General features: G+C 51.0%; 7 protein-coding genes across 7 annotated transcripts; 4 read left to right on the top strand and 3 right to left on the bottom strand.

Annotated features, from left to right (window-relative positions):
- Positions 1 to 239: 239 nt before the first annotated feature.
- N7515_007100 (ssDNA endodeoxyribonuclease RAD2) lies at positions 240 to 3,695 on the top strand (the record flags this gene model as incomplete). The annotated part of the gene is made up of 1 exon (XM_056667844.1): positions 240 to 3,695. One exon carries the CDS (start codon positions 240 to 242, stop codon positions 3,693 to 3,695), a length of 3,456 nt encoding a protein of 1,151 aa, XP_056521440.1.
- Positions 3,696 to 5,387: 1,692 nt separating this feature from the next.
- N7515_007099 (Eisosome component PIL1/LSP1 family protein) lies at positions 5,388 to 6,766 on the top strand (the record flags this gene model as incomplete). The annotated part of the gene is made up of 4 exons (XM_056667843.1): positions 5,388 to 5,505; positions 5,713 to 5,846; positions 5,905 to 6,088; positions 6,162 to 6,766. 4 exons carry the CDS (start codon positions 5,388 to 5,390, stop codon positions 6,764 to 6,766), a joined length of 1,041 nt encoding a protein of 346 aa, XP_056521439.1.
- A 1,564-nt stretch (positions 6,767 to 8,330) lies between these two features.
- Positions 8,331 to 9,691, bottom strand: N7515_007098 (bZIP transcription factor; the record flags this gene model as incomplete). Its single annotated transcript, XM_056667842.1, has 2 exons — positions 8,331 to 8,899; positions 9,430 to 9,691. 2 exons carry the CDS (start codon positions 9,689 to 9,691, stop codon positions 8,331 to 8,333), a joined length of 831 nt encoding a protein of 276 aa, XP_056521438.1.
- A 3,361-nt stretch (positions 9,692 to 13,052) lies between these two features.
- N7515_007097 (transcription factor domain-containing protein) lies at positions 13,053 to 16,150 on the top strand (the record flags this gene model as incomplete). Its single annotated transcript, XM_056667841.1, has 7 exons — positions 13,053 to 13,127; positions 13,220 to 13,353; positions 13,411 to 13,667; positions 13,729 to 14,225; positions 14,276 to 14,451; positions 14,510 to 15,049; positions 15,115 to 16,150. 7 exons carry the CDS (start codon positions 13,053 to 13,055, stop codon positions 16,148 to 16,150), a joined length of 2,715 nt encoding a protein of 904 aa, XP_056521437.1.
- A 295-nt stretch (positions 16,151 to 16,445) lies between these two features.
- Positions 16,446 to 21,171, bottom strand: N7515_007096 (kinetochore-microtubule binding complex subunit SPC105; the record flags this gene model as incomplete). Its single annotated transcript, XM_056667840.1, has 5 exons — positions 16,446 to 17,206; positions 17,270 to 17,891; positions 17,944 to 20,438; positions 20,492 to 20,867; positions 20,926 to 21,171. The coding sequence occupies 5 exons, from the start codon at positions 21,169 to 21,171 to the stop codon at positions 16,446 to 16,448; spliced, it is 4,500 nt and encodes a 1,499-aa protein (XP_056521436.1).
- A 341-nt stretch (positions 21,172 to 21,512) lies between these two features.
- Positions 21,513 to 22,453, top strand: N7515_007095 (40S ribosomal protein uS17; the record flags this gene model as incomplete). Its single annotated transcript, XM_056667839.1, has 4 exons — positions 21,513 to 21,687; positions 21,949 to 22,011; positions 22,073 to 22,248; positions 22,385 to 22,453. The coding sequence occupies 4 exons, from the start codon at positions 21,513 to 21,515 to the stop codon at positions 22,451 to 22,453; spliced, it is 483 nt and encodes a 160-aa protein (XP_056521435.1).
- A 618-nt stretch (positions 22,454 to 23,071) lies between these two features.
- On the bottom strand, positions 23,072 to 23,377 carry N7515_007094 (uncharacterized protein; the record flags this gene model as incomplete). Its single annotated transcript, XM_056667838.1, has 1 exon — positions 23,072 to 23,377. One exon carries the CDS (start codon positions 23,375 to 23,377, stop codon positions 23,072 to 23,074), a length of 306 nt encoding a protein of 101 aa, XP_056521434.1.
- Between the last annotated feature and the right edge of the window lie 925 nt (positions 23,378 to 24,302).

Here is a 24,302-nt window from a genome sequence, read left to right as displayed (position 1 = left end):
AGCGATAAGCTCCCCGGCGTGATTATGAAATTAAACGCTAATCCGCATCAGGCAATATTTCACACGTGATCTCGCGATCAAGGCGCGAAGCGGTCGAATGCCCACGTCACCGCTCGCAGTGTCCTGCTTACTAGGTCTTGGAATCACCACAATCGTTTTCGCGCTTCATGTGTACTTCTTCATACGATGCAAAACCTTCCCAATACTCCTTCATGATTTAAGCATTCCTTTGACTTGCGATGGGTGTCACGGGCCTTTGGACAGTCCTGCAGCCATGCGCTCGCCCGATCAAACTCGAAACGCTGAACAAGAGACGACTGGCCGTCGACGCGTCGATCTGGATCTATCAGTTTCTGAAAGCGGTACGAGACAAAGAAGGCAATGCGCTCCGCAACTCTCACATTGTTGGATTTTTTCGCCGCATTTGCAAACTACTGTATTTCGGCATTCGGCCCGTCTTCGTCTTCGATGGCGGGGCACCGGTTATGAAACGACAGACAATCGCTAGCCGAAAGAAAAGGCGTGAAGGTCACAGGGAGGATGCGGCGAGAACTGCAGGAAAATTGCTTGCAGTCCAAATGCAACGCAGTGCGGAAGAAGAGGCTATTCGTCGACGCAATAGGCATCCGAGACAAGAGGAGGAAGAGGTGCCAGATGTTCCTGTTTATGCAGAGGAGGCTTTCATGACAGACAAGGAAAAACAACAAGGTCGAAAATTCAAGAAAAAAGACGCATATCACCTACCCAACTTGGACGTTTCGCTCCAAGAAATGGGTGCACCAAATGATCCACGCATCATGTCTCAAGAGGAGCTAGAGGAGTATGCCAGACATTTCCACCAGGGTCAAGATATCAATCTTTACGATTTCTCCAAAATCGACTTCGACAGCCCCTTTTTCCTCAGTCTGCCAGCGACTGATCGTTACAACATCTTGAATGCAGCGAGGCTAAGGAGTCGGCTTCGCATGGGCTATTCGAAGGAACAGCTGGATACGATGTTTCCCGATCGCATGGCATTCTCGAAATTCCAAATCGAGCGTGTCGCAGAGCGTAATGACCTTACGCAACGATTAATGAATATAAACGGCATGAACGGGGAAGAGGCATTTTACAATTCTGGGCAGCGTATCGCAGGAGAACGCGGCAGGGAGTACGTCCTTGTGAAGGATCGCGAACATGAAGGTGGATGGGTCCTAGGCGTTGTGGGGAACAAAGAAGGATACGAAGACAAGCCCATCGATCTAGATCGACCTGAAGTGGTGTCCGATGATGATGAGTTGTCTGATGAAGATGCCTTCGAGGACGTTCCAATCGAGGGTCTAAATCGACTTCCCAGGCTTCCTTTTCTTCGTGACGGTGTATTCGACCAAGCACTTCAACAGCAAACCGACGAAGACTTCGACATGAGAACGGCCATGCAAGAATCGCGCCAAGCTGCACAGCGACAGGCGGTAAACGAACGTCGTGTGCAAGATGCCGCAGATGACTCGCTTTTCGTTGAAGCCGAAGGAAACATCGGCGCACTGCAGCAAAACAACGACACCGATGAGTATTTTGATGGTGACGATGATGACCTCGAACGAGCCATTGCTCTTTCATTGATGCCCGATGAAAACAATGATGAAGTTGTGTCTGAACGGCCGATCAGTCGATCGGTTGAGCCAGCTCCATCTTATGAGATGATCCCAGAGCCGGACTCTGAGAGCGATGATGGAATGGACTTTGCCGCGGCCGTAGCCAGGACAAAGGTCCCCAAAAAGGCCGCCCATGCACCAAATGCATTCAGTGGTCCACTTCCTTTTGAATCCATCAAGCTCACCAAATCCACCCCAGATAACAACAAGCCTGGCATGGATGAGAATGCAGGCGGTTTTGTAAAGGAATCTGAGAAGAAACCAAAGCAGGCAGACCCACTTCCTCCATGGTTTGTTGGTGAACCCTCAGATGCAGGGTTCATTGTTGATCCCATTGAAGATTCGGGGAAGGACGATGAGCAATTCGCAGCGCAAGACCATCTTTTTCTCTCAAATCGTCGCTCGCCAGACATCATCGATGTTGATACGATGTCCGATAAAGAGTCCATCACCAAGGAAGTCATTGACCTTGAGAAAGCAGAAGACGAAGAAGAAGCAGATGTGGAAATGGAGAAAAGGGAAATGCAGGAAGCAAAGGAAGAAGAGACCCGAGATACCGAAACTGCAAAACATTCTCAAGCAGAGGAAATTGCGAAGATCTACCACGACATCTCCACAAATGCTGACGAGAAACCGTTGGGCGAGCCCGTTCAACCTCGTATTGAAGCAGATTATCAGATAACGGCGTTTGAGAGTACCAGTTCACAAACCCAGAAACAAGAGCTCAGCCCTGATGAGCAGCGACCCCGCAGTGAACATTCTCTTTCGCCGGACTTTGAAGATGTTCTTCCTCGAGTGCCAACAACGCAAGCATCTGAAATCACCATTGTGCCTCATCAAAAGGCGCAGCCCCAATCCCATCCTCAACTGTTTGAAGAGATCGATCAGCCGGAGGCTTTCGCGCAAGATCAAGCGGACTACAGCGACCCGGAGGATGAAGATCTGTTCAAGCAGCTTGCAGCTGAAGGTGAGGAGCACGTGCGATTCGCCAATACTCTCAATTCTGCTGCTCCTATCCAGGAAGCATTTGACTACGAGCAGGAACTGAAACAACTACGCTCTCAGCAGAGAAATGAGCGTCGTGATGCCGACGAGGTGACCACTATCATGATCAATGAGTGTCAACAGCTATTGACGCTTTTCGGGTTGCCCTATATCACCGCACCCATGGAGGCTGAAGCTCAGTGTGCCAAATTAGTCTCGCTAGGCCTCGTGGACGGAATTGTCACCGATGACAGTGATATCTTCCTCTTCGGAGGAACGCGAGTCTACAAGAATATGTTCAATCAAAGCAAATTCGTCGAGTGTTACCTGACATCAGACTTGGAGAAAGAGTACGCGCTTCATCGGCAGAAGCTTATCAGTTTTGCCCATTTATTGGGCAGCGATTACACTGAGGGCATCCCGGGGATTGGTCCCGTCACCGCTCTCGAGATTCTTACCGAGTTCTCCACCCTCGAAGAGTTTCGCAATTGGTGGACGGATTTACAAAAAGGGACAAATAATCCAGAAGATGCGCACAGTGGCTTCCGGAAGAGATTTCGAAAGAAGGCATCCAAGATCTTCTTGCCTCCTTCGTTCCCTGATAGCAGAGTTGACGAGGCATATCTTGAACCCGAGGTTGACGATGACCCCTCCCAATTCCAATGGGGTGTACCTGATCTGAACGGTCTCCGAAACTTCCTCATGACGACCATCGGCTGGAGTCAAGAGCGAACCGACGAAGTCCTGGTGCCGGTTATTCGTGACATGAATCGACGTGAGCAGGAAGGTACACAGTCTAATATCACACAATTCATGACAGGTCCCCAGGGCGCGGGTGCCTTTGCACCTCATGCTCGTACAGGCGGACCCAGCCGCATGGAAAGGGCATTTGGTCGACTACGACAAGAAGCCCAGACTGATGGAACCTTATCAGGTTCCGAGCCAGTTGGTGGGAACGGAGAGGAAGAAGCATCTGCACCGCCTAAGCAAAGCAAGAGAGGTGCATCAGCTGCCAAGGCCAAGGCTGGCACCAGCAAGAAGCGAAAGACACGTCGTGCAGACTCTGATGCATCATGATCAGTTGTTAAATTTGCATATCAAGACCACAAGCCGTTTACCCTCGCTTCGCTCGGGCGGCTTGAAGGCGAAGTCCGTAGTCAGTAAGCTAATGGATCTTATTGGTTATAAGCATATATCTAATTAACTTGTACAGCTGACTCTGCTCCATGTATGGAAGCGCTGTACGACCTATGGAAATACGACATTTTCTGTTGCATCCGAGGCTTCTACGTGTAGGACCGATTGATTGGCCACTCCACACCCACACTTTTAATGACTGTGCCTGGCTCTTATATCCCCGTTTCATTTCAAGCATAAGAAGAGGAATCATGGCAACGGTAACGCCAGCAAGCAAAATAAATGCAAACTGAGCAGTACCTAAGAGCATCAATCATGGGTGAACAGCGGCAACACCAGCAGCCCCAATCAAGCACCTCATCAGGTTGTTCACAGCCGTTGCACTAGCACTGGCACCGGGGTACAGGTCGATAACCAGCGCGCTGTTGATAGTGCAGATAGCAGTGGAGCCATAGCCAATGATAAATTGCAGATGCAGAATGATCGAAACTGCCAGGTGCGTCCGGAGTGAGACTCCAATCACTCCATACTGGCAGTCACGTGGCCATATGCGGGCACCAGCCGTTACAAATTACAATGACTTCTTCGGAGTTCAGGGTGGATGGGTTTAAATTAATTCTCCATACTATCTCTCGAATTCACTCAGGATCAATGTGTGTAAAACTTTTGAGCACATCAATGTATGGTCTTGTACAACGCGGTGTCTCTTGAGTCTTGATATGATATGTGTTTGGTGGAAGTAGGCGCTGAAGGGTTAGATCCTCATCCAAAGATGGTGAGAAACGAAGCCAATGTGGCTTCCCCACGAACAGGAGTTCGAGGGCGATCAGAGCGATCAGTGGGACTTGTGGAGTGTCAAGCAATGGGGTCTCGAACCGCTGTATGTAGAAGATGTGCGAGTCCAGTAAATTAAGCAATCCGAGATTTTAGCGTACCAAGCTTCGTCAATCTGGGGAAAGTGGAAAAGGTGCTTCGATCTCTTCTTCCAGGTACAGTCTACAGATACATTTCTTACCCTTGACTTGCTTCTCGTGCTACACACATAAGGAAAAAAAAATGCAACATTAAACCTTGATCTCCCAATTCCCATCGAGTCTTTCTTGGCGCAGGAACACCTCATGACATCAGGGGGGATCGATGACGTCGGCGATCGTGAAAGAGACTCGATAAATGCAACTCAACCAGATCGACGCTATTGGCGCAACGAACTAGCAGAAACTGACACCTCTAGTGTGTCTGGGTAATTCCTTTGGTGTTCATCCGCCCATTTCCGAGGCTCACATCTCACTGGCTGTTTCTCCTTTTTCACCTCGCTGGAAAAGTAGTCGACGTCACCTTCGAGCTTTTCTCCCAGAACATCACCTCAATAATTAGCTCTCCACTGTCATTGCCTATTAATCTCAACCCCTGTTCTCATCCGCTTGCAGCCAAATCTTCCGTCACATCTGTCCAGGTCAAGTGCGTGTCGACTCCCAAAAAATCAAAGGCGCCCCTCTTTTTACCTCACGTCACTACTGCGCAAGGCACAGGAAACTCTTTTTCTCTAACTTCTTTTCCTGCAGGAACCAGCTCGACATTCATCTTTCCTTCTTCATTCAACCTTCCGCCAATCCCTTTTACTTTCCGCCCATCATGCATCGCACCTACTCCATGCGCCAGTCGCGCGCTCCGACCGCCTCGCAGATCGAGAGCCCACCACCACCATTGTCCACAACCAAGACCGGAAGATGGCTAGGAAAGGGCGGAATCGGTGAGTGCGCTTGAAATCACTCATGCGATCGATTTCGACGATTGGATTTTCTGGTGGCTGTGTGTCGTCAGCTCAAAGGCTGCCACATTGGGCCGCAATCACCTTTTGTCCCACCCCTCCAGGGACGGCATTGGCGGATTCGGAGGACACCAGTCGTTGAAAATATCACTTTGGCAGAGAATGAATATGCTGACAGACCGTCATCAGGACATGCATTCCGTAAGAACGCCGCCGGTGCCTTCGGGCCCGACCTTGCCAAGAAGCTGTCGCAGCTCGTCAAGATGGAGAAGAACGTCATGCGCAGCATGGAGCTCGTCGCCCGTGAGCGCATGGAAGTCGCTGTATGTAACTGGGATGTGATGACCCTGGGGAACTTATAAACTAATTCGGTCGCCATAGCAACAACTCTCCATCTGGGGTGAAGCTTGCGATGAGGATGTGTCGGATGTGACGGACAAGCTCGGAGTGCTAATCTACGAGATCGGTGAGCTCGAGGATCTGTTCGTCGACCGCTACGACCAGTACCGCGTCACCATCAAGAGCATCCGCAACATTGAGGCTTCCGTACAGCCCAGCCGAGATCGTAAGATCCCCCCTACCTCAGCGTGGCAACCAACTCCTGGATGAGCTTTAACTGACCGACATCAATCATACAGGCAAGCAGAAGATCACCGATGAGATCGCCAAGCTGAAGTACAAGGACCCCAACTCGCCCCGCATCGTCGTCTTGGAGCAGGAGCTCGTCCGCGCCGAAGCCGAGTCCCTGGTCGCCGAGGCCCAGCTGTCGAACATCACCCGCGAGAAGGTCAAGGCCGCCTTCCAATATCAGTTCGATGCACTCCGTGAGCACTGCGAGAAGGTCGCCATCGTCGCCGGCTACGGTAAGCACCTCCTCGACCTGATCGACGACACCCCCGTCACTCCCGGCGAGACCCGCCACGCCTACGACGGTTACGACGCCTCCAAGGCCATCATCCAGGACTGCGAGGATGCGCTCAGCAACTGGGTCACCTCCAAGGCAGTCGTCAAGTCCAGCCTCTCCCAGCGTTCCCGTACCCTCTCCCAGCGCCACCGCTCCAACCTCAACAAGAATCACGAGGGTGTCGACCTGTCTTCACAGGACCAGCCCTTGCCCGCGGACCGCGACTCTTGGCTCCCAGCTGACCAGCACCCCAGCTACGAGGATGGCGAAGATGGTGTCAGCACCATTGATGGGGAGCTGCGAGGTCGCGAGGAAGAGCGCGAGCCCATTACTGCCTAAAGAGTGTTGCGAGATAAAAAATATTACAGCAACATCTTTTCACGAATCTGACGGCTGCAATCTCGAACTGAGGTTCACCAGTGTGCTTCTCCTGCTGTTCCTCTTTCCTCGTCCCCACCTTCCTTTTGTTGAACTTTTCCGCGTCCTTCTGATCTTTGATACACTACCGTCTGCGTTTCTTTCTGTCCTGGTTGTTCTTTCGATGTTATTCTCAAAGAGGAGGCATATCAATCACGCCATGCAACTTTTTCTTCGATATTCGAGGCTGTCTTTCCTCACATCGACGGCAGTCAATGTCGTAATCCAATGGCTCTGGATCGTGCTCGGGATCTGCGCTAACGTGCCCACTTTATCCCAGATTGTGTTCTGCATCGGGCGTGTGTGGGTCAGCAGATGTTTCTTTCTCTTTCTCCGCAGAGCTGGATACAGATTTATGCACTGCAGTGACGTGTCTTTTTTGTTTTCTTTTCCCATCGACTCTACTTAATTGATGTAATACCATCTTACGTTGGATTGTTTGTTCTTTTTTGGAGTTTTCTTGGTGCGTTCGACGATAGTCCACGGTAATTATGTTCAATGGATTGATTCCTTCTTAAGCCGTTCAATACCCGTGTAGGTACCTACATGTAGTTATGTAGTTCGCACCTGATTAGGAAAATGTAGCACGATCTGTAGCGCAGTCCATCAAACTGAACAGTGCAGCCCTGGAGCCAACCTGTGGAGATGGACCCTTTACCCCAGAAAAAAAGTACAGCCAAGACACACCGTCTATTGCATCTCCCTCCAATGCCCATCGACACCAGTGAGCGAATCCTTCTGATATAGCACGTCATCACCAGCAGTCTTACATTTTAATCTCTCTGCCTTATACGAACCCAGCTACTGGGCAAAGCAAGGGGAAAGAAAAGACCAAGTCAGTGTATCCATCCCCCTGGCAAGCAAACGATCGAAAGAGTGAAATAGTTGGATATAAGATGGAAAGCCAGATTATATTGCATGCAGGGCGGGCCCAGAGGTAGCTAGCTAGCGAGAGGGCGGTTGCAAAACCAAGAACAGACAGATCCCAGAGCAATGAAAAGATATCCGATATAAAAGTATAAACTAGAAACCAGTCAAGAACGCAAACGGGGAACAAGGAGATTCCATTCGACTTCCCGGGGTCTGAACCAGCACCCACTAGAGATGTGGAGGAGAGTAGAGAGGATGGGTATAGGGGGGTTTCAGATTTCAATTATCGGAATGAAGAGGTACGCAGGTTAAAGACCATCCCTGGAAGTCGAAAAGGCCACGGTCGGAAGGTGGAGCCGGGGCAAACGAGAAGAAGAGAAGGGTCGTGACATCGTCATTTGTTGTCTGCTCTTCTCATCTGTCTCGTTCTGCGTTGTCGTTGTGATATGACTGGCGCAGAGGGGAGAGATGAGGGCAGACACCGTCGCAAAAACTGTAAGAGGAATGCGAGATTCGTAGGGAGAACCGCAGCGGGGAGATGATACAAAGAGAGAGACAGACAGAACAGCAACGCAAACAGACAACACAAAAATAACATATTCTTCCATTTGGTTCGTCACTCCTCGGTGCCGACGCCCTTCTTTTTGGGCTGAATATGTTTCTGTCTGGTGCTGCCGCTAGCACCTTTTACCTCGAGGGTGGCGGGATCTCTCACTGGAGGCGGCAGACGAGGACCGGCATCGTGTTTCTCCGTGAGGAGATTCTTCAGCCAGCGGTTCTCCATCTCGAGCTGAGCAACTCGAGCCTCGAGCGAGGCGTTCTTCTCGGTGGTTTCCCGAACAGTGCGTTCGAGGACCTGTTCGCGCTGCTTCTTCTTTTGGCGGAAGCGGGCACTGGCGGCAGTGTTTCGACGCCGACGATCTTCCTCAGCTGCGCCGCGGACACCCTCCTCTTGGTTGAGGGCGTCGGCGATGCGGTCGCTTGAGATGGAAGTGCTGTACTTGGTGTTGCCCATCTGACCATTTGGTGGGGAGATAGACGAGGAGACATCAGATGGCGTGAGGGCCCCTGGTGCATGGCCGAGCTCGTCGGGCGGATAGTGGATTGGCGGGTAGATTGAGTGAGCTGGATAGGGCATCATGTGCTCTGGCATGTTGTAGTTGACGGACTTGTCGCCGGGAGGGCCTAGGGAGGAAGTAAGCGATCGAAGTCGATATGGCCCCGAAGGTATAGTATTAAGCCCCATGGAGCGGGAAGTGCAAATCATTTTTCTCCCGAAGGATACAAGCTCAAGGGTTTCGAGGGGATGTGCAGTTAAACATGAGCAGGCAACCGGGGGAGTTGTCATTTGGATGCAGGATTGCGTGCTCGCTATGGGGAATAGGAGCACCGACGGTGATTCTCATCCCGCAATGGAGATGGAAATGCACTCAATTGCTCTGACACCCCTGTCATTGCAGCTCTTGAGCTATTCAATGCTCATATGAATTGCGTACGAAGGGGAAGAGGAGGTGATAGGGGAAACAGGGTGTTCCAACCCGGATATGCCATACTTGGGTACCCGGGCCTGATGAAACACCCAAACAGATAGATCGAACTTCAAATTTCAGACAGGTGATTTTAAGCCCCCAAACTAGAAGCTCAGACGCAAGGAAGGCGCCATGGCGTAACGAATGCAACTTCGGGCAACATATCTCAAAGCTTGACACACGTACCTTGGTAGGGATAGCCCCGGAGATCAAGAGAGCTGCGGTCGTCATCTATACTCTCGTAGGAACTGACAGATAGACCGCCCATGCCTTCTGTCTGATCGTAATCCATGCTGACGTTGCCGAACGGGACCAGCCCTGCATCAGTGTCAAATGAGTACTGTCGGGTCTTGTTCGCGGGATCGTGGCGCGACATCAAAAAATTGAAGTTCTCAAGTTTATCGAAGACGGGGCCTGGAGCTGGCATAGGTGGTCGTTCCCCCGACATGGTTGTCAAGGAGAATAAATGAAGACGTAGAAGAAACAAGAGTTTAGGGATCCTCCAAAGTTCAGGGTTCTTTCTTGGCCTTAATGCGTAAGAGAAGAGGGGTTTGAATCTAGACGAGATCCCCAGATGAGGCCGGAATCTCCTTATTGCAATGAAGCAATCAGATCGCAGACAATTAAAGGGAAAAGAAAAATCAGATCAAAAAAATACGCAGTTGGTTGAGTATTGAAAAAAAAAAGAATGAAATCAATTGAGAGGAAGACCGAAGTTGAGTCCTCGGCCACGATCACCTCGAAGGAGCACTACTTTCATCGTCGCCTGCCGCGGAAGTTCCACTTGAACGAATCACGATAGTCGGAGTTATTGCAGGGGTTGAAGTAGGGTGGGGAAGGGAAAAGGAACTTGGACTACGGAGGCTTACAAGTGGAAGCTCAATGGGGAGCAAGATGGGACTTTCGATGATCTGATACAATGGAGAAATGTCGTGATCGCGACATGTGGTTGGTTGATCGTTGACCGCTTTCTATGTTAGTGATTTCCTTGTGATCAGGGTAGATGTAGATCTTATACTGTGTTACTGCGTATACACTACGTAGTAGGAAGAGTCGGAATATAGAGGTAGTGATAGAGATAGATAATTATACTGCGTAAAAGCATATACAATCAGAATAGCCTGTAGGCATAGCTTTTCCTATATCTCCAGATCCCCCGAGCTACGCTGATCTGGCAGAAAAAAAGGGCCCGAGCCGACGATCCCCACTCGGCTTCTTGCTGGATACGCGCTCGACGTAATAGCGTACGAAGCACGGAGACTTCGTACTTGTTACATGACACCGAAGAACTGTACTTTGTACCTTTCGAACATCACAGACTTAGTCTTATAAGATGACGCGGTACTGGTCCGTGTCCATCACGAAGAACTGGAGGCCTAAAGCTTGGCACCGGAAAATCCTCTCTCCTTTCGACCCGTGATGACATAGCATGTCGTACATGTCTCTCGTTTCTGGGATGATCTGAGCATCCTCGGCCGTCGTCCGTCATACTCTCGGGTCCGATCTTCCTCCTCAAAATGGTATCCTCCGTGGTTCCATTGCCTTGGCCAGTCCTCCATAAACACCGGCCCCGACCCCATTTCAGCCACCCTCGGTATAGAACGCCTTCCCGATCCCACGTCTTTCATCAACCCATCGGTATGCCTTGGGACTCATCCCGACTATCCATATGTCACGGCAATCAGCAGTGCGACGAAAGGATCCTTCAACAATACTAGCAACCCCGCCAGCATCGATTCCTACTGCGCAATGGAGAAGGACATGATAGACAGCGCAGTGAGCCCTTTGGTTAAGCGCAGCAAAGGATAACTTGAGGGTGGATGCGCCACATTTCCGAGTTGAGACAAGCTTCATATCCAGAAAGTCGGCCAGCCACATAAAATGCAGGGGGCAGATCCACCATCCCAGACAACACCGCACTAGATTCTTCTAGGCTTCCAGCTCCAGTCTTGCGTGCTTTGGCCCGCCCATCATTCCGCCATCGACCCGAAGACCGAAGTGCCTCCGCATGGGGATCCGTCGCTGTAGTTGGTCTGGAGAATTGCACTGCCATGTCTGACACCGGTTGTGCGGACACCGCGTTGAGCTACAAATACTGCAGCTTGGTCCCGCCTGGGCTGGCTGTCTATGTCTTCGATCGCTGCTCGGAGGTTGCCAGTTGTACTCCAATGCATGTGCATCTGCGATACGCTGCGCTGTCGCTATGGCGTTACATGGAGGTACAAGTGAGAGTATGTAGTCGCCTTGAATTACTGGTTCCTGGTCAGAAGGTAAGATCTCAATATCTGCTGAGCGGATCCGCGCGCGTGGCATTGTTGCTGTGATAATCTCTGATCTCCTCCGGGGAGTAGCCACCGTGCATCCGGGATCCTGAGAAAGCTCACATCCGGTTTCACTCCGTAACGTACCTCGTAGGGCCTCATCTCCTTGTGGTCGCTTCGATCGCCTGTGGCCGGAAGTCATGCGCACAGCGGTGATGCTGCGCAACATGACGATCTACTGGGATCGGAAGCGAAGCGACCACAAGGAGATGATGCCATTCGAGATACGTTACAGTGCGCATCATACGCTCGACCTTGGCGGTTTAGCCGTGCGCGTACGGTGTGGATAAATGCATTTTGGTGTCCGGAGGAGATCAAAGACCATCCCAGCAACAACCATATCATGCCACGCTCATGGAGGGGCATCTTCCTAGGGTACGGTAGTCACCATGGGAAACAGGTTATGAGTCCGGTCTGAATGTTCAGCCGGGATTTTTTATTTATCTATTTGCCTTGCTCACTCCCTGAGCACACATCGAATGTGTTGCGCACTAGAGCCCCGGAGGGGACCGTTAGTTCCCAGCCATGAGGTGTCTCATGTTTGGGGATTGACGCTGTGTCTTCTTCCCTTTGCGACCGTGACAATGCGGTAGTCGTGAGTTTCTGGGGTTTGGCCATGGCTAGGCCCATGTCTTCAATCGACACAACTCCAATCGTAGTTGGCCGAATGATGAGGGATTAGCGGGATAGTGCCGAGGCCTTGAGAAGGAAAATGCGATAGCTTGTAATCCTCGAGTAGAACATAGTGCAGCCAAACGCCCAATCTTTGTATAATTCTAACTGGGGGTCCCTTTGCTCCATTTGTCAGATCTGTTGCCTGGAGCGATCTGAATTGCTGTCGGGATTGTCATGTCCGGATGTGGCATAGAAGGGTTGGAATCATGGATGATTTTTTCGGGTCCAGGATTTAAGCTTATCTGCTTTGCTTCTAGAAAAGTTCGATTAAGAAGGGGCTCATAATCTCATTAATCTCACCTTTCGACTTACAATGACGATCATTGCTTCGGTCCCTCGGCCTACGGGTACATTCTACTCCGTACGAACTGTTCGCACTCCACCGACGATGACGACGACTGTCAAACATAAGCCCCGCTTCACCCATGTGTAGCTCTGGAACTGTCTATCAAAATCGCATCTCCAGATGTATAACCCACACTCAAACCGAGTCTAGAGATAGCCAAGTACGATGTTGGGAGATTCAGAAAGTTAACCCCGCCTCAAAACCGGACCAAGGTCACCCCGGCAGTCACATAACGGACTCCGAGAGTGCCGACGTCCGGGGCCGCCCTGATTAATCATACCTTTCTTTTTTCTTCTTCTCACACTGCATATTCTTATAATCAAGACACCAGTAGGGGCTTGAGCGAGGAAACAGAGAACTCAGAGATCCCCCCGGGTTGAAGGCGCCATTACCGCTGAGCCGATTTTTTCCACAAAGTCTTGGCATGAGCGCATAACCTCACAGCGGCAATCCATAGCCAGCTGTCAATGCAAATGAACGAGTTCTCTTACCAGAACGAATTGCCCATGGATTCGACATCATGGACGCGACAACATCCGAGGGTAGGTTTTGTCTTATCTTCTAAAAGTCCTTCCCCGGAGTCCGGAATTGAGGAATTGCAGCCTTACTGACGGGTATCAAACGGCTATTTTAGGCGTGCGAGATGTGCCACAGAAAAAAGATCAAATGTGAAACAGAAGGGTCTAGTCCAATTTGCGTGCAATGTATGCGCCGTAATACCCGCTGTGTCTTTCCGGTGCGCCATGAGAAGCGGGAGGATCCACAAAGGTACGGACCCATTGTCCTATTGCTTTGGACCGTCGATCATGGCTAATGTCATCGCAGTACTGACGAGTACGTCAAGTCTTTGAAAGCCCGTCTTGTCAAGGTTGAGTCGCTGTTGAGGACGGCGGGCATTCTGCAGGAGGGCGATATAAGCCCCGACGACTTTAATGATGATGATCTTGATGACGACGGTCAAGACAGCCCATCTACTTCGAGCCAACAGTCAAGGGCTCTCAGGTCCCTTTGTTCAAATAAACCAGATCTTGAGGGGACGCCCATATTCAGAGTGGACCAACGAGACGATTCTCGATATTTTGGTAAGAGAAAGGTCCATGTGCTCGATGAGGTATCAGACTAATCAGCTAACGGAATGGACAGGGAAATCAAGCTCAATGTCAATTCTGTCAAGGGCCGGGATCGAGTGGATCAAGAGCAAGACAGGCGAGGTCGGCTTCTTGAAAATTGTGTCGCCTGAATCCATCCATGAGAACCCTTGGAACCAGTGGCGACCAGATGTGTTTCACGATCTTTTTGCCTCGCAGGTTTTCAAGCCCTTGCCCTCAAGGGCGGAGGTATTCTCTCTCATGAAGGATTTCTTTCGGACGGCCAACCGTCTGTTCCCCATCTACCTTGAGTCATCATTCATGAAGATGGTCGAGTGGCAATATACGCAGCAGACCTGCGATGATGCTGCCCGTTGGGCCAACATCAACATGGTAATCTGTCTGGCATACGAATATCGATATTCAAACAGCTCCAAGTTGGAAAAGGACAAGGAGAAGGCTGCGCTGTACTTCAAAAATGCCATGTCGGTCTTTACGGAACTAGCCTTAAAGCGCACCGACCTGCTGAGTATACAGGCTTTGCTTAGCATGGTACGTCTACTTCGCCGTCTACTAAAAGGACCCATCTAACTTTTCCAAAGGCGTTCTTCCTTCGAGGCAATTCTGGCACGCAGTCAGCTCTGCCCCTCATCACTGCCGCTATGCGATCTGCTCACCGAATGGGGCTTCATCGAGACATCGCAAGGCCGGGGCTTAGCCCAGCTGAACAAGAAGAAAGACGGCGTGTCTTTTGGGTTGCATTTGTCATTGACCAAAGGTGAGACATTCTCAGCGGTAGAATTGACCATGAGATCCAGTACCAATGACCTTTTTAGTACATGCTTAAGGATTGGAAATGCCCCATCGCAACATCAAGATGACTTTGACGTCCCTCTTCCCCAAGAATTGGAAAACGACAGGCATGGTGATGCTGCCAACAACATTCCCTTCTTCCGCCAGCTTTGTCGTATGGCGCTCATCAAGAGCCGTATCTACAGTCGCTTGTACTCTGCCAAGGCTTTGCTGAGGCCTCCTGTCGAAATATACAAAACGGTCGAGGAACTACATGCCGAGCTTGAAGAATGGAAGCGTGACTCCCCGAATCTCAGTGAACCGAAGATGAAATCTGCCGAAAATGACAATCTGCTTGGCTTTGCCTCAATCGGTCTGCACTTCGTCTACCACAACGCTATGATCATGATTCACCGGGTACCGCTCTTCCTGAACTACATAATAACAGCCAGGGAAGACTCCGAGAAGCTCAAGTCAGTCAGCAAAGCACATGCCTCTCGATCAGCAGCTATCGGCGCCCAGGCTGCTCGGGAGACCTTGAAGATCGTCAATAATATGCCATGGGGAGATATCGCATGGACCTGGTAAGCTCACCCCCTCTCTCTTCATTCATTCTTCTATGCCAAACTCCGCTCACACCCAACATCAGGTCCCTACTATACTACGTATTCCTAGCAGCATCAACACTATTCTCAAGTATACTCCGAGACACACGCCACGCAAGGGTGCGAGCAGACCTGCAATCCCTAAACATCGCCTCCACATTCTTCGCAACCCTAAAACCAGGCGACGGACCCAACAACTACGCCGGAGTCATGACCCGCATGTCCTCGACCCTCGAACGCATCGCCCGAGTCGCAGTCGAGAAAGACGAAAAGCGAGCCCGCGTCCCAGACGAAGCAGACCAAGAACACAAACCCCGCACTAAAAGACGCACCTCCTCCCGATCCTCACACCCAACCCAACACCGTCAACGTCAACCCACACCCCTCCGCACAGCAATGACCCCCGACACAGTACCCCGACACCGATCACCAACTACCCCCACCCCAAACGGACTAGACACCAGTATCCCCGATACCCTGGACGGCCTGCCGCCAGTCAATTCCTCCGGCTACGTGGTTCCCATCAGCCCAATCCCAAGTAGCACCGAACCCGGACCGCAACCGCAACCCTCATATCTCCCTAATCAACCCAACACCTACGCTCCCACAACCACAAACACAAATCCAAGCAGCACATACATGGATGAAACAGGCAACACCTTCCCCTGGCCCCTCTCCCAGGACTTCCCAGCATCCCAACCCCACTCAACATCAACACCAACAACCCTAAACGCAACCCACTCCCCAGACTCATTCAGCAGCAACGCAGTCCCCGAATTCTTCCAGATGCCCATGGCCGGCGACTGGGATTACGGAAGCAATCTATTCGCCGGACTGTTCCCGACAGAATACAGCTTCCCGCATGCACATCCGGACGGATCTCAACCTGCCGATGCGTACCCGTCAATGCCAATTCTGTCTGCTGAGTCTTACATCCACGGAGCGCCGGCCGTAGAGGGTCATGCGCAGGGTGGGTTTGATGCTACGGGGTTGGGATATGAGTATATACCGCAAGGTCAGGAGGAGACGAATCAGGGTGCTGATACGGTTTGGCCTAATGGGTTCTTGGGGTTGTTTTAGGTTGAAGTTGTGAGGTTGGTTCTTTTTGTGGACTGTCGTTTTTAGCGTTGTATTTCCGGAGAGAAGAGGGGAGAAGGAATGGGAATTAGCGATGGAAAGTAAGTGAGCGGTGGATATGAGAATGAAATGAAGAAGGGGTATGAGAACGCCCAGCGAGATACCGTAAAGTAATTGCATTGTCCCCTGTTCCCCGAGCCCAAAGTAGGGCTTAAAAAGATTGCGCCTTGCCTTCCCAAACGCTACTATGTAGTACCTCATTATACCGCGAAAAGTCGAAAGAAAATGTCCCCGAAAATCAAAACACAGATGCTGTGAGTGAGCGGACTGCCTTGCACCACACGCCACTTCCTAACTGAACATCGCTCTTCGCCCGGTCAAGGCCCTTGCTGAGTATGTTACGCACTTCCTTGTTAGAGAGACCGGATTTGTTGCCTGTTCCAAACCCATATATCTTGGTCGCGAGCACGTCAACGTCAAATTCCAAGGAACCAACCGTGTTATCCGCATCGGCTCCATCAATGCGGGTACGGACGGTGAAATCAACATCGATCCTCCTGGCGCCGTCGCGTTTCGGCGCGGCGCCCTTGCGGTCAGCTGTGGAGACGCCGGCGTTATCGAGGAGCGTGCAGCGCGCACGTAGAGAAGGAGAGCCCTGTTCAGGCTTGGATAAGGTGAGACGGGTAACACCACAGTACTCCAGCATGCGCGCTTCGTTCTCCAGTCCGACTGTGCGGTCCCATGCGCTAGAGATAAACCGCAAGAGCTGCTTGGGTGCGACGGTGGATTGTTGGATTGTTGTCAGGTGTTGCTGAAGCGAGTGGAGAACCAGCGATGCAATTGGAGAGATGATGGCGTTCTTTTGGGATGTCAATTCCATGGGATGGTTCTTCTTCTCATCCTGGACACTGTTTTTGCATGCCAAAGCTCCGGGATAAAACTGCAGTTGGAGCTGATCACGGTAGGCCATCGTCAATAGTGGGCCGACTGGGGCATCCGAAGGGGTCGAGGCTGAGACTATCGACCAGCCGGTTTGACTCTGAATCCGCTGGACAGAGGCTATTTTACCCAATTAGTAACGTAGTCAACACACGGGGCTCGGTTTTTAGCGGTAATACGTACCCTTTACCTCGTTAATTTCTCGGGCACTCCAGCCACGGCATTCTTCCTTCACGCGCTCCGCCTCCTTGATCTGAGCCAGGAACTCATCACGCATTTCGGCTCCAGCCTCGATGAAGTTCGTTTTTTCCCGGACTTCCGCCTGCAATTGCTCAAGTTCCAGTCTCTTCGCTGCAATCTCAGAATCTACCTCGGAGAGTTTGCTGCGCGTACTCCGGAGTTCATCTTGATCACAATTCTCCATCTCATCAACCAACTGTTGTAGGGTAGTCGCTTCTTGTTCGAGAGTGGCGTGCTTTTCCACCAGTAGAGGTACATGTCTGTTAAGCAACTCTTCTCGTTCAGAGAGCATTTCGTCATCTGCTTTCATCTCTTCCACGTGGCGCAGGAGGCCTTCTTTGAGGCCTTCGAGCAACTTCATCCGCCATTCGTACCATGTAGCCTTGCTCAGCAGACGAGCGTGTGTCTTGACGTTGCGGAATTGATTGTCCATGATCACTCGGATATCAGGCGGAGCCGTAATGTACTCCTGGAAGAGAGGTGGATTCTCGGCATAGGTTTCTGCCTCGATGGAACGGATCACTTGCCGTCCTTCGGAAATGTAGGATTTCAACTCTCGGCAAGACTAGAGACAGTGTCAGCAAACGGTAAAAATATTCCGATGTAGTAGAACTTACATGCTGGTATAGTTCAAGCATGGGCACCGTACAAAAGCCCGCTGCCACGCAATCATCGAACGATATCGAACCAGGTTTGGGCGTGGTGCTCCCCGATCGTCGCACCAGCTTCTTGGTGGCGCTGCCAGGGGCAGTCGTGTGTCGTCTCTTTGTCGTAGTCAATTCCATGAAGTGAATGTTGGTCATGTTCAAGAAATCCTGCAACTGAATGGGCTCCAGTTCCACGGGGGTATCCTCAACGGGTGTGTCTTCTTCCTCTGCTGGCTGTTGGGGATCAGAGGCAATATGAAGAGCATCAATGCCGTTTTTGAGGGGAGTTGTCGAGGTTTCAGAAGAAACACTCCGCGGTTGCTGGGAAGGCGTAGTACTCTCCTTCAGAGGTGATGAGCTAACAGCTCTACGCATGGGCGAAGCCATCGATCGGCCAACGTTGCCCTGTTTGGCCATCGGCGCGGGCAACTTGATTCCTTTGACAGGACTGACATTATGGCCACGCAATCGCTTGGGCGAATTCTCAGCTTCTTCTTCATCCAAATCCAGCTCCACGGGGCGTTTGCCCAGAACCCCACGAGCAGCGCCAACATGAAGACTCTTGCGGCTACCGATCTTATTCTTCTTGGGACTTAGGTTGGAGATCATGTCCTTCAGGCTCGAAGTCACGTCCCGGTCTAACTGCGGCCCCGGTATATGGCCATCTTCTCGGAGTTCCTCTTCTTCCCGGTCACGTTCTTCCTCGGCCTGCATCTGCAAAGGATCCTCAAAGCGCACACCAGCTGGGGGCTGATCTTGCGGAACAAAGTGAGGCGTGCTGTCTCCAAGCGACTGGCGCCTGTCAAGGATGGCTGCTACGCGAGGAGATCCAAGGCCTTCTTTGTCAATTCCAAGGCCAGAAGAACGGCGGCTCCCGGGTGGCTGCAGCTTGAAGAGTGGCGTGGACTCTCCAGTTGCCTTGTTAAGTTCGAACAAGCTTTTGCGTAAAGACTTCCGCTTATCTGCCGATGCCTTGAGCTCGGGTTGGAAGAGCTTCTTCGGCGAAGCACTTCTGAATGTGACATTGCCGGATGGAGGAGTCTTGCTTGGGGTAGTGGGTTTCACTTGAGGGGTGGATTGTTTAGGGGGAGTCAATGTCTTGGTATCTGTCGATTGTTGCCGGCTGACCGATCCAGGTGTGCCCGAAGATCCAGTAGTGGAGGCACGACGAGAAGGTCTAGCACGCACAGGTGCTAGACTGGGGCTTCCCGTTTCAGATGCGACGGCGCCGACTTGATAAGCCAATGGCGATTTAGCAGGGGACTTGGCAGGAGACTGTCGGACATTGTCTTGGAAAGGCGAACTGGCAAGTTGGCCAGAGTCGGTTTCAAGCTCCATCATCAACTTGGCATGCACTTTGTCATTTGCATCGATCCCCGACTGTAGGATGCCCCCAATCGCACCCGTCATTTCCATGTCCATGCCGGCCTCCGATTCATTGTCTTCATCATTGTTCATCTGATCAGCGCTAGAGGTATTAGCAGGTCGGTTTCCCAAGATCTTTCCGACAGCCGATGTGAACTCCATTGTCATTTCTTCGTCATCGTTGGCCATGTCAGAATGCTTTGACGGGGAATATTGCTGTGTGATGCCACCAACGACATTAGTCATTTCCATCGTTTGGTCCCCGTAGCTTGAGTCCTCTGCTAGAGATTGGCGACGAGCGGTGCTCTGGCGACGGCCAGGGGATTTGCTAAGGATACGCCCTACTGCATTTGTCACATCCATACTAAGGTCTTCATCCTCATAGTCATCGGACTGTGGTAACCCCTGGGATGTGGCTTCCTTGGATGGATCAACGTTCTCTTGATCATGTCGTGCGCTGATATCTTCCCAGTCGAAGCTTTGTCTTTGGCCCTTTTTAATCCACGGCTGGAAAGCACCAGTGATCTCTTGGTCTGCAATTTCCATTGATACCTCTTCATCCTCACCAAACTCAGTTCCGGCTTCGTTTGCGGCCTGTCGCAGCGCTTCGTTGAGGCGTGCGCTGGAGCTTGAAGTGGAAGTTACGTCTGATTGAGCACTGATGCCTGAGCGTGCTGTCATATCATCCATGCTCATGGCAGTGCTCTCGGCATCAAATTCGTCGTCAGATCCTGAAGACTCGCCATCTTCTTCTTCGGCAATGCTTTGTGCACCGGTATCTTCACTGTTGACTGAACTTCCGCTGAACGGGCTGGATGATAAATCACGGGGGCTCTCGTCGCCTCCTGTAGCTGAATGGCGACCTCTTATCTGTTCCAGGTCTTGCGTGCGGACGGGGGAGAATCCGAACTCGGACTCTGGCGGTGAAGATGGAGCATCGGTTGCAGGCGAAGTAGGGGCAGGCTGATTCTGGAAGTTTGTGGCGGCAGATGCACGTCTTGTAGAGTTTGCGGCAGAGGAAGAAGTTGAGTCGTCCGGGATTTCCACCACGTTCCAGGTGTGCAGGGTTGCCTCAGGGGCAAATGATACTCGGCGGTTTGCTAGGTGAACAAGTGTCAATAGTCGATCCTATAAAATGCTGAAGTAAACGAACCCATTGATTTCCTTCGCGCCGCTCTTTTATCTAAAATGTTCTGTCGTTCTCGTTCTTTGCGCTCCTGCTCATCACGCTCCTTGGTCGCAGCCATCTCCTCGCGAATAGCAGAAGTTGCATTGAATGTATCAAATGGGTTCGTGGTGTCGTCATTGTCATTGGCTGTGCCAGGATGTCCTGGAGTTGATTCAAAGTCGATTAAGAGCCCCTCCTTTCCTTGGGCTTGTTGACCATCTTCGTCCATTGTACCGTCCTGGGTTTGTTGGGTACGACCGGGTGTACGTCGGCGCGTTTCCTCGAACGATGGGATGTTTCGCACTGGAGACACTGGTATCGTAGGTTTGAGGATGGACTTGAGTGGGAAAGAAGCCGTAGACTGGGAAACCCCGATGTTAGAATTATGTATGCGCATGTGGCTTTCCATTGGTAGCTACCTGGCGGCGATTGCCATTAGACTTCTGGAGGACATCAAGGCCGCCGGGCCCCAGACTCTTGCTCCGAGACTTCTTATCTCTCATTGAAGATGACTTGGTGTTGTTCATGAATGAATGGGCTGCATCAACATCTGCGGTTGCATTCTCCTTGTCCAAGCCAGACGTCATCTTCGACCGCGGCACATGAGCGATAGACCGACGAGATCGCGGCGGTCGCAAACCCGCGGAGTCGTTTCGAGTTGACATTATGGGCAAGCGAGCCGGCGCATTCACAACTAGATCAAGAGTGCATGTCCTGCAAGCTCTTAGGTCTGAAAGCCGTTGAGATCTCGAAATCAAACAGAAGGTAGCCCGCTATCATACTCCTATCGCACCTGCCCAAAGCGCGTTGCCGCCGTAGTCACGTGATGTAAACAAAACGCAGAGCGGCAGAGCCCTAACCCCAATTAGCCTAGTCCTAATCGGGACTAGCGCCGCACACTACGAATTACCAAAGATTCGGATGGTCGACGAATCTTCCTCATCTTCGACAGCCGACAACCCGACCTTTCATCGACACCGCTTCCTCGTCGAACAACACCGCAAAAATGGCCACCGAGTTGACCGTCCAGTCGGAGCGCGCTTTCCAGAAGCAGCCTCACATCTTCCTCAACACCAAGGCCAAGGCTTCCTCCAAGAAGACCGCCCAGGGCCGCCGCTGGTACAAGGATGTCGGTCTCGGTTTCCGTACCCCCAAGACCGCCATTGAGGGAACCTACATCGGTATGCACGACCTCCGCTGAGTTTTTATTCGAATATGGTGGCGGAATATATGGGTGGGTGGTCTTTTCAAGGTTATACAGGGCAAAACTGGAGGATCGCTTGGAGCAATTGAGGGGCCAGGAATCCTTGACACTTTACTCCTGCGCCAATATTCGCAACCGACACTCGAACGCTTGAATCTCGGAAAGACCACCCATGCCGAAAACACTGCAATCGCCAAGTTCATATTTTGGAAAAATGCTCATTTTTGGACGTTTACAGACAAGAAGTGCCCCTTCACCTCCCAGGTGTCCATCCGTGGCCGTGTCCTCGTCGGCAAAGTTGGTGAGTTACAGTGGAATTGTTTCTTGCGTTCGGAAGAGACGTATTAACGGACCTCCTGCAGTCTCCACCAAGATGCACCGCACCCTCGTCATCCGCCGTGAATACCTTCACTACGTTCCCAAGTACAACCGTTACGAGCGTCGCCACAAGAACCTCTCTGCCCACGTCTCCCCCGCTTTCCGTGTTGAGGAGGGTGACATGGTCACCGTCGGCCAGTGCCGTCCTCTGAGCAAGACTGTACGTTCATTCTAATCTTGGTCCCTTTCGCCGTTTCGAGCAATAGGCGAAACTACGCACTTTTGCTATTTCGTCGCACGTCGAATATGGCACCTTTCACGTTCCGCTATGAACTTATAACTGACTATTGTTCTAGGTTCGCTTCAACGTCCTCAAGGTTCACCCCAAGACCTCGCGCGCTGTCAAGTCTTTTGCCAAGTTCTAGATTATTAAATCGACCGGGTGTTTTGAAGGCGAAGGAAGCGGTATGGACTGGATATAACCGAAGTTCTTGGATGGGGGTCGGGATAGTTTATGAGTTTCCATGTCCCGATACCTCGCTGATGAATGTATCCATGCAAAAATCAAAAAGATTTGTTCGGCCCTTCTTTGATGGAAACTGTACAACAACTCTGGCAAAAGGCAGGATTGACCGTAGATGGCAATCCGAGAGGGAGCCTTTCAATGCGCATATCGAGTTATTTCCTTGTTCTCCAAGACTATCGTTCCTCCAGTATGAACTCAGTATCTGCTCTTCATGGGGCCAGACAGTAATCTTGTCTATTTGCTGTCTAGTAATGACCTCAACCGACTTTGGCTGTTTGGCATGGTGCAATGTGCAGCGTAGTATTTGCTTACTTCGAAGGTAACTAGTCGAGTTATCTACTGGCAGTCGAATCGAAGATCTTACAGATATTGTTGGGCACAGCCTAGGATCGTGCGTATCAATTGATTTACAGTGGCATGGTTCCTACATCTGATAGGGCTGAACAAAGACGCCCAATACCTATAGAATCTTGGCCGTCACCATAGGTTTTGCTTTTGCAACTCCCTCCATTTCCTGTCAGTTCTCATGCCAAGTCCACGATCGAACCCGTTCAGAGAAATCCATATTCATTTGATCAACAATGTCATGATGGGAGATATTGCCCTCCACTGGCATCGTCTTCAGCCCAATCGGAGTGTGCGTATCAGGATACAGATCGTCATCTGATGACTCGTGCTGCAACGCATGCTGTGAACTCGTCTCATCGTCATCTGAGCTCAAGTCAATCGCCTCGTGAGTATGATCGTTGGGCCCAATGGACAACGACTTATGAGTTGTGGATGTCTCATCATCGTTTGTCCCTGTTCCCTCGTCCATCGACATAGATCATAGACTGGTTGTCGCTTTCCTCGTCCGAGTCCATACCCCCTTCAGGTTCATGCTCTATCTCCGGTGGCTCGTTATCCATGTCTGCAAATGAATCAAATCAGATATCCATATTTAGGATAGTGTCATCGTTCAGTGTCTAGGTAGCTGCCCGTTATCAGCGGATACCTATTCCAATCTAGGGCATGTTCGAGACAGCTTTTGACTGGAGGTATCATCTTCCTTCTGGCAGAAGATAGGCATTCGTGGAGCTTGTCAATCTTATGCCTTTTCCCATTGGTAAAACCCCCTAGGTTTCAATCAGGTACATATGTATGAATGGATAGAACCCACGGGCATAAGTCTCGCAACTTGACCTACATGAGGTATATATATGGAATCGTTGAGCTGATATAACAAGAGACATGGCTAGGCAGATGATGGACCTAAGCAACAACCTAGATTGCGGAAACCAACACAATAGATGCAGTCACCTGTAATATTAAGTGATGCAATTTGAGCCCAAACGTTTTCATATATGCTGTCTGTTGAGTCAAACGTGCATCTGTCATAGTTCGATCCACTGCGTATGAGCACGAGCTGATCCTTGTGCCGACATGCGCTAGTCCTGATCGGGCCTTTAGGAAGATGCGCTCCGCCCTCCCAGGAACTCCCTCCACCTCACCATTGAGACCGCCCATTGTCTCTTGTCGTTATCCTTATTCCTCCTGCTTTTTAGCCAAATACTTCACTCCTGAATTTGCTTGTCACTCTCTACCATATTTGTTCCGATCGAACTTTGCTCTCCTTTCCAGAAAACTACCGACTATCACCAAAGCTCACAATTCACAACATGGCTCAATGAGCCACGTCATGAGCGATACGGGTGATGATTTAAGATTATTGTCAACACCACGAGAACATTAATTTCGGAGCAGGTTCT

This window comes from Penicillium bovifimosum (assembly GCF_028826915.1).
Source record: "Penicillium bovifimosum strain IBT 22155 chromosome Unknown utg000005l_segment0_segment0, whole genome shotgun sequence".
Lineage (NCBI taxonomy): Eukaryota > Fungi > Ascomycota > Eurotiomycetes > Eurotiales > Aspergillaceae > Penicillium > Penicillium bovifimosum.
Note: the sequence above shows the minus strand (reverse complement) of the source record. Positions and strands in the feature narration are given on the sequence as shown.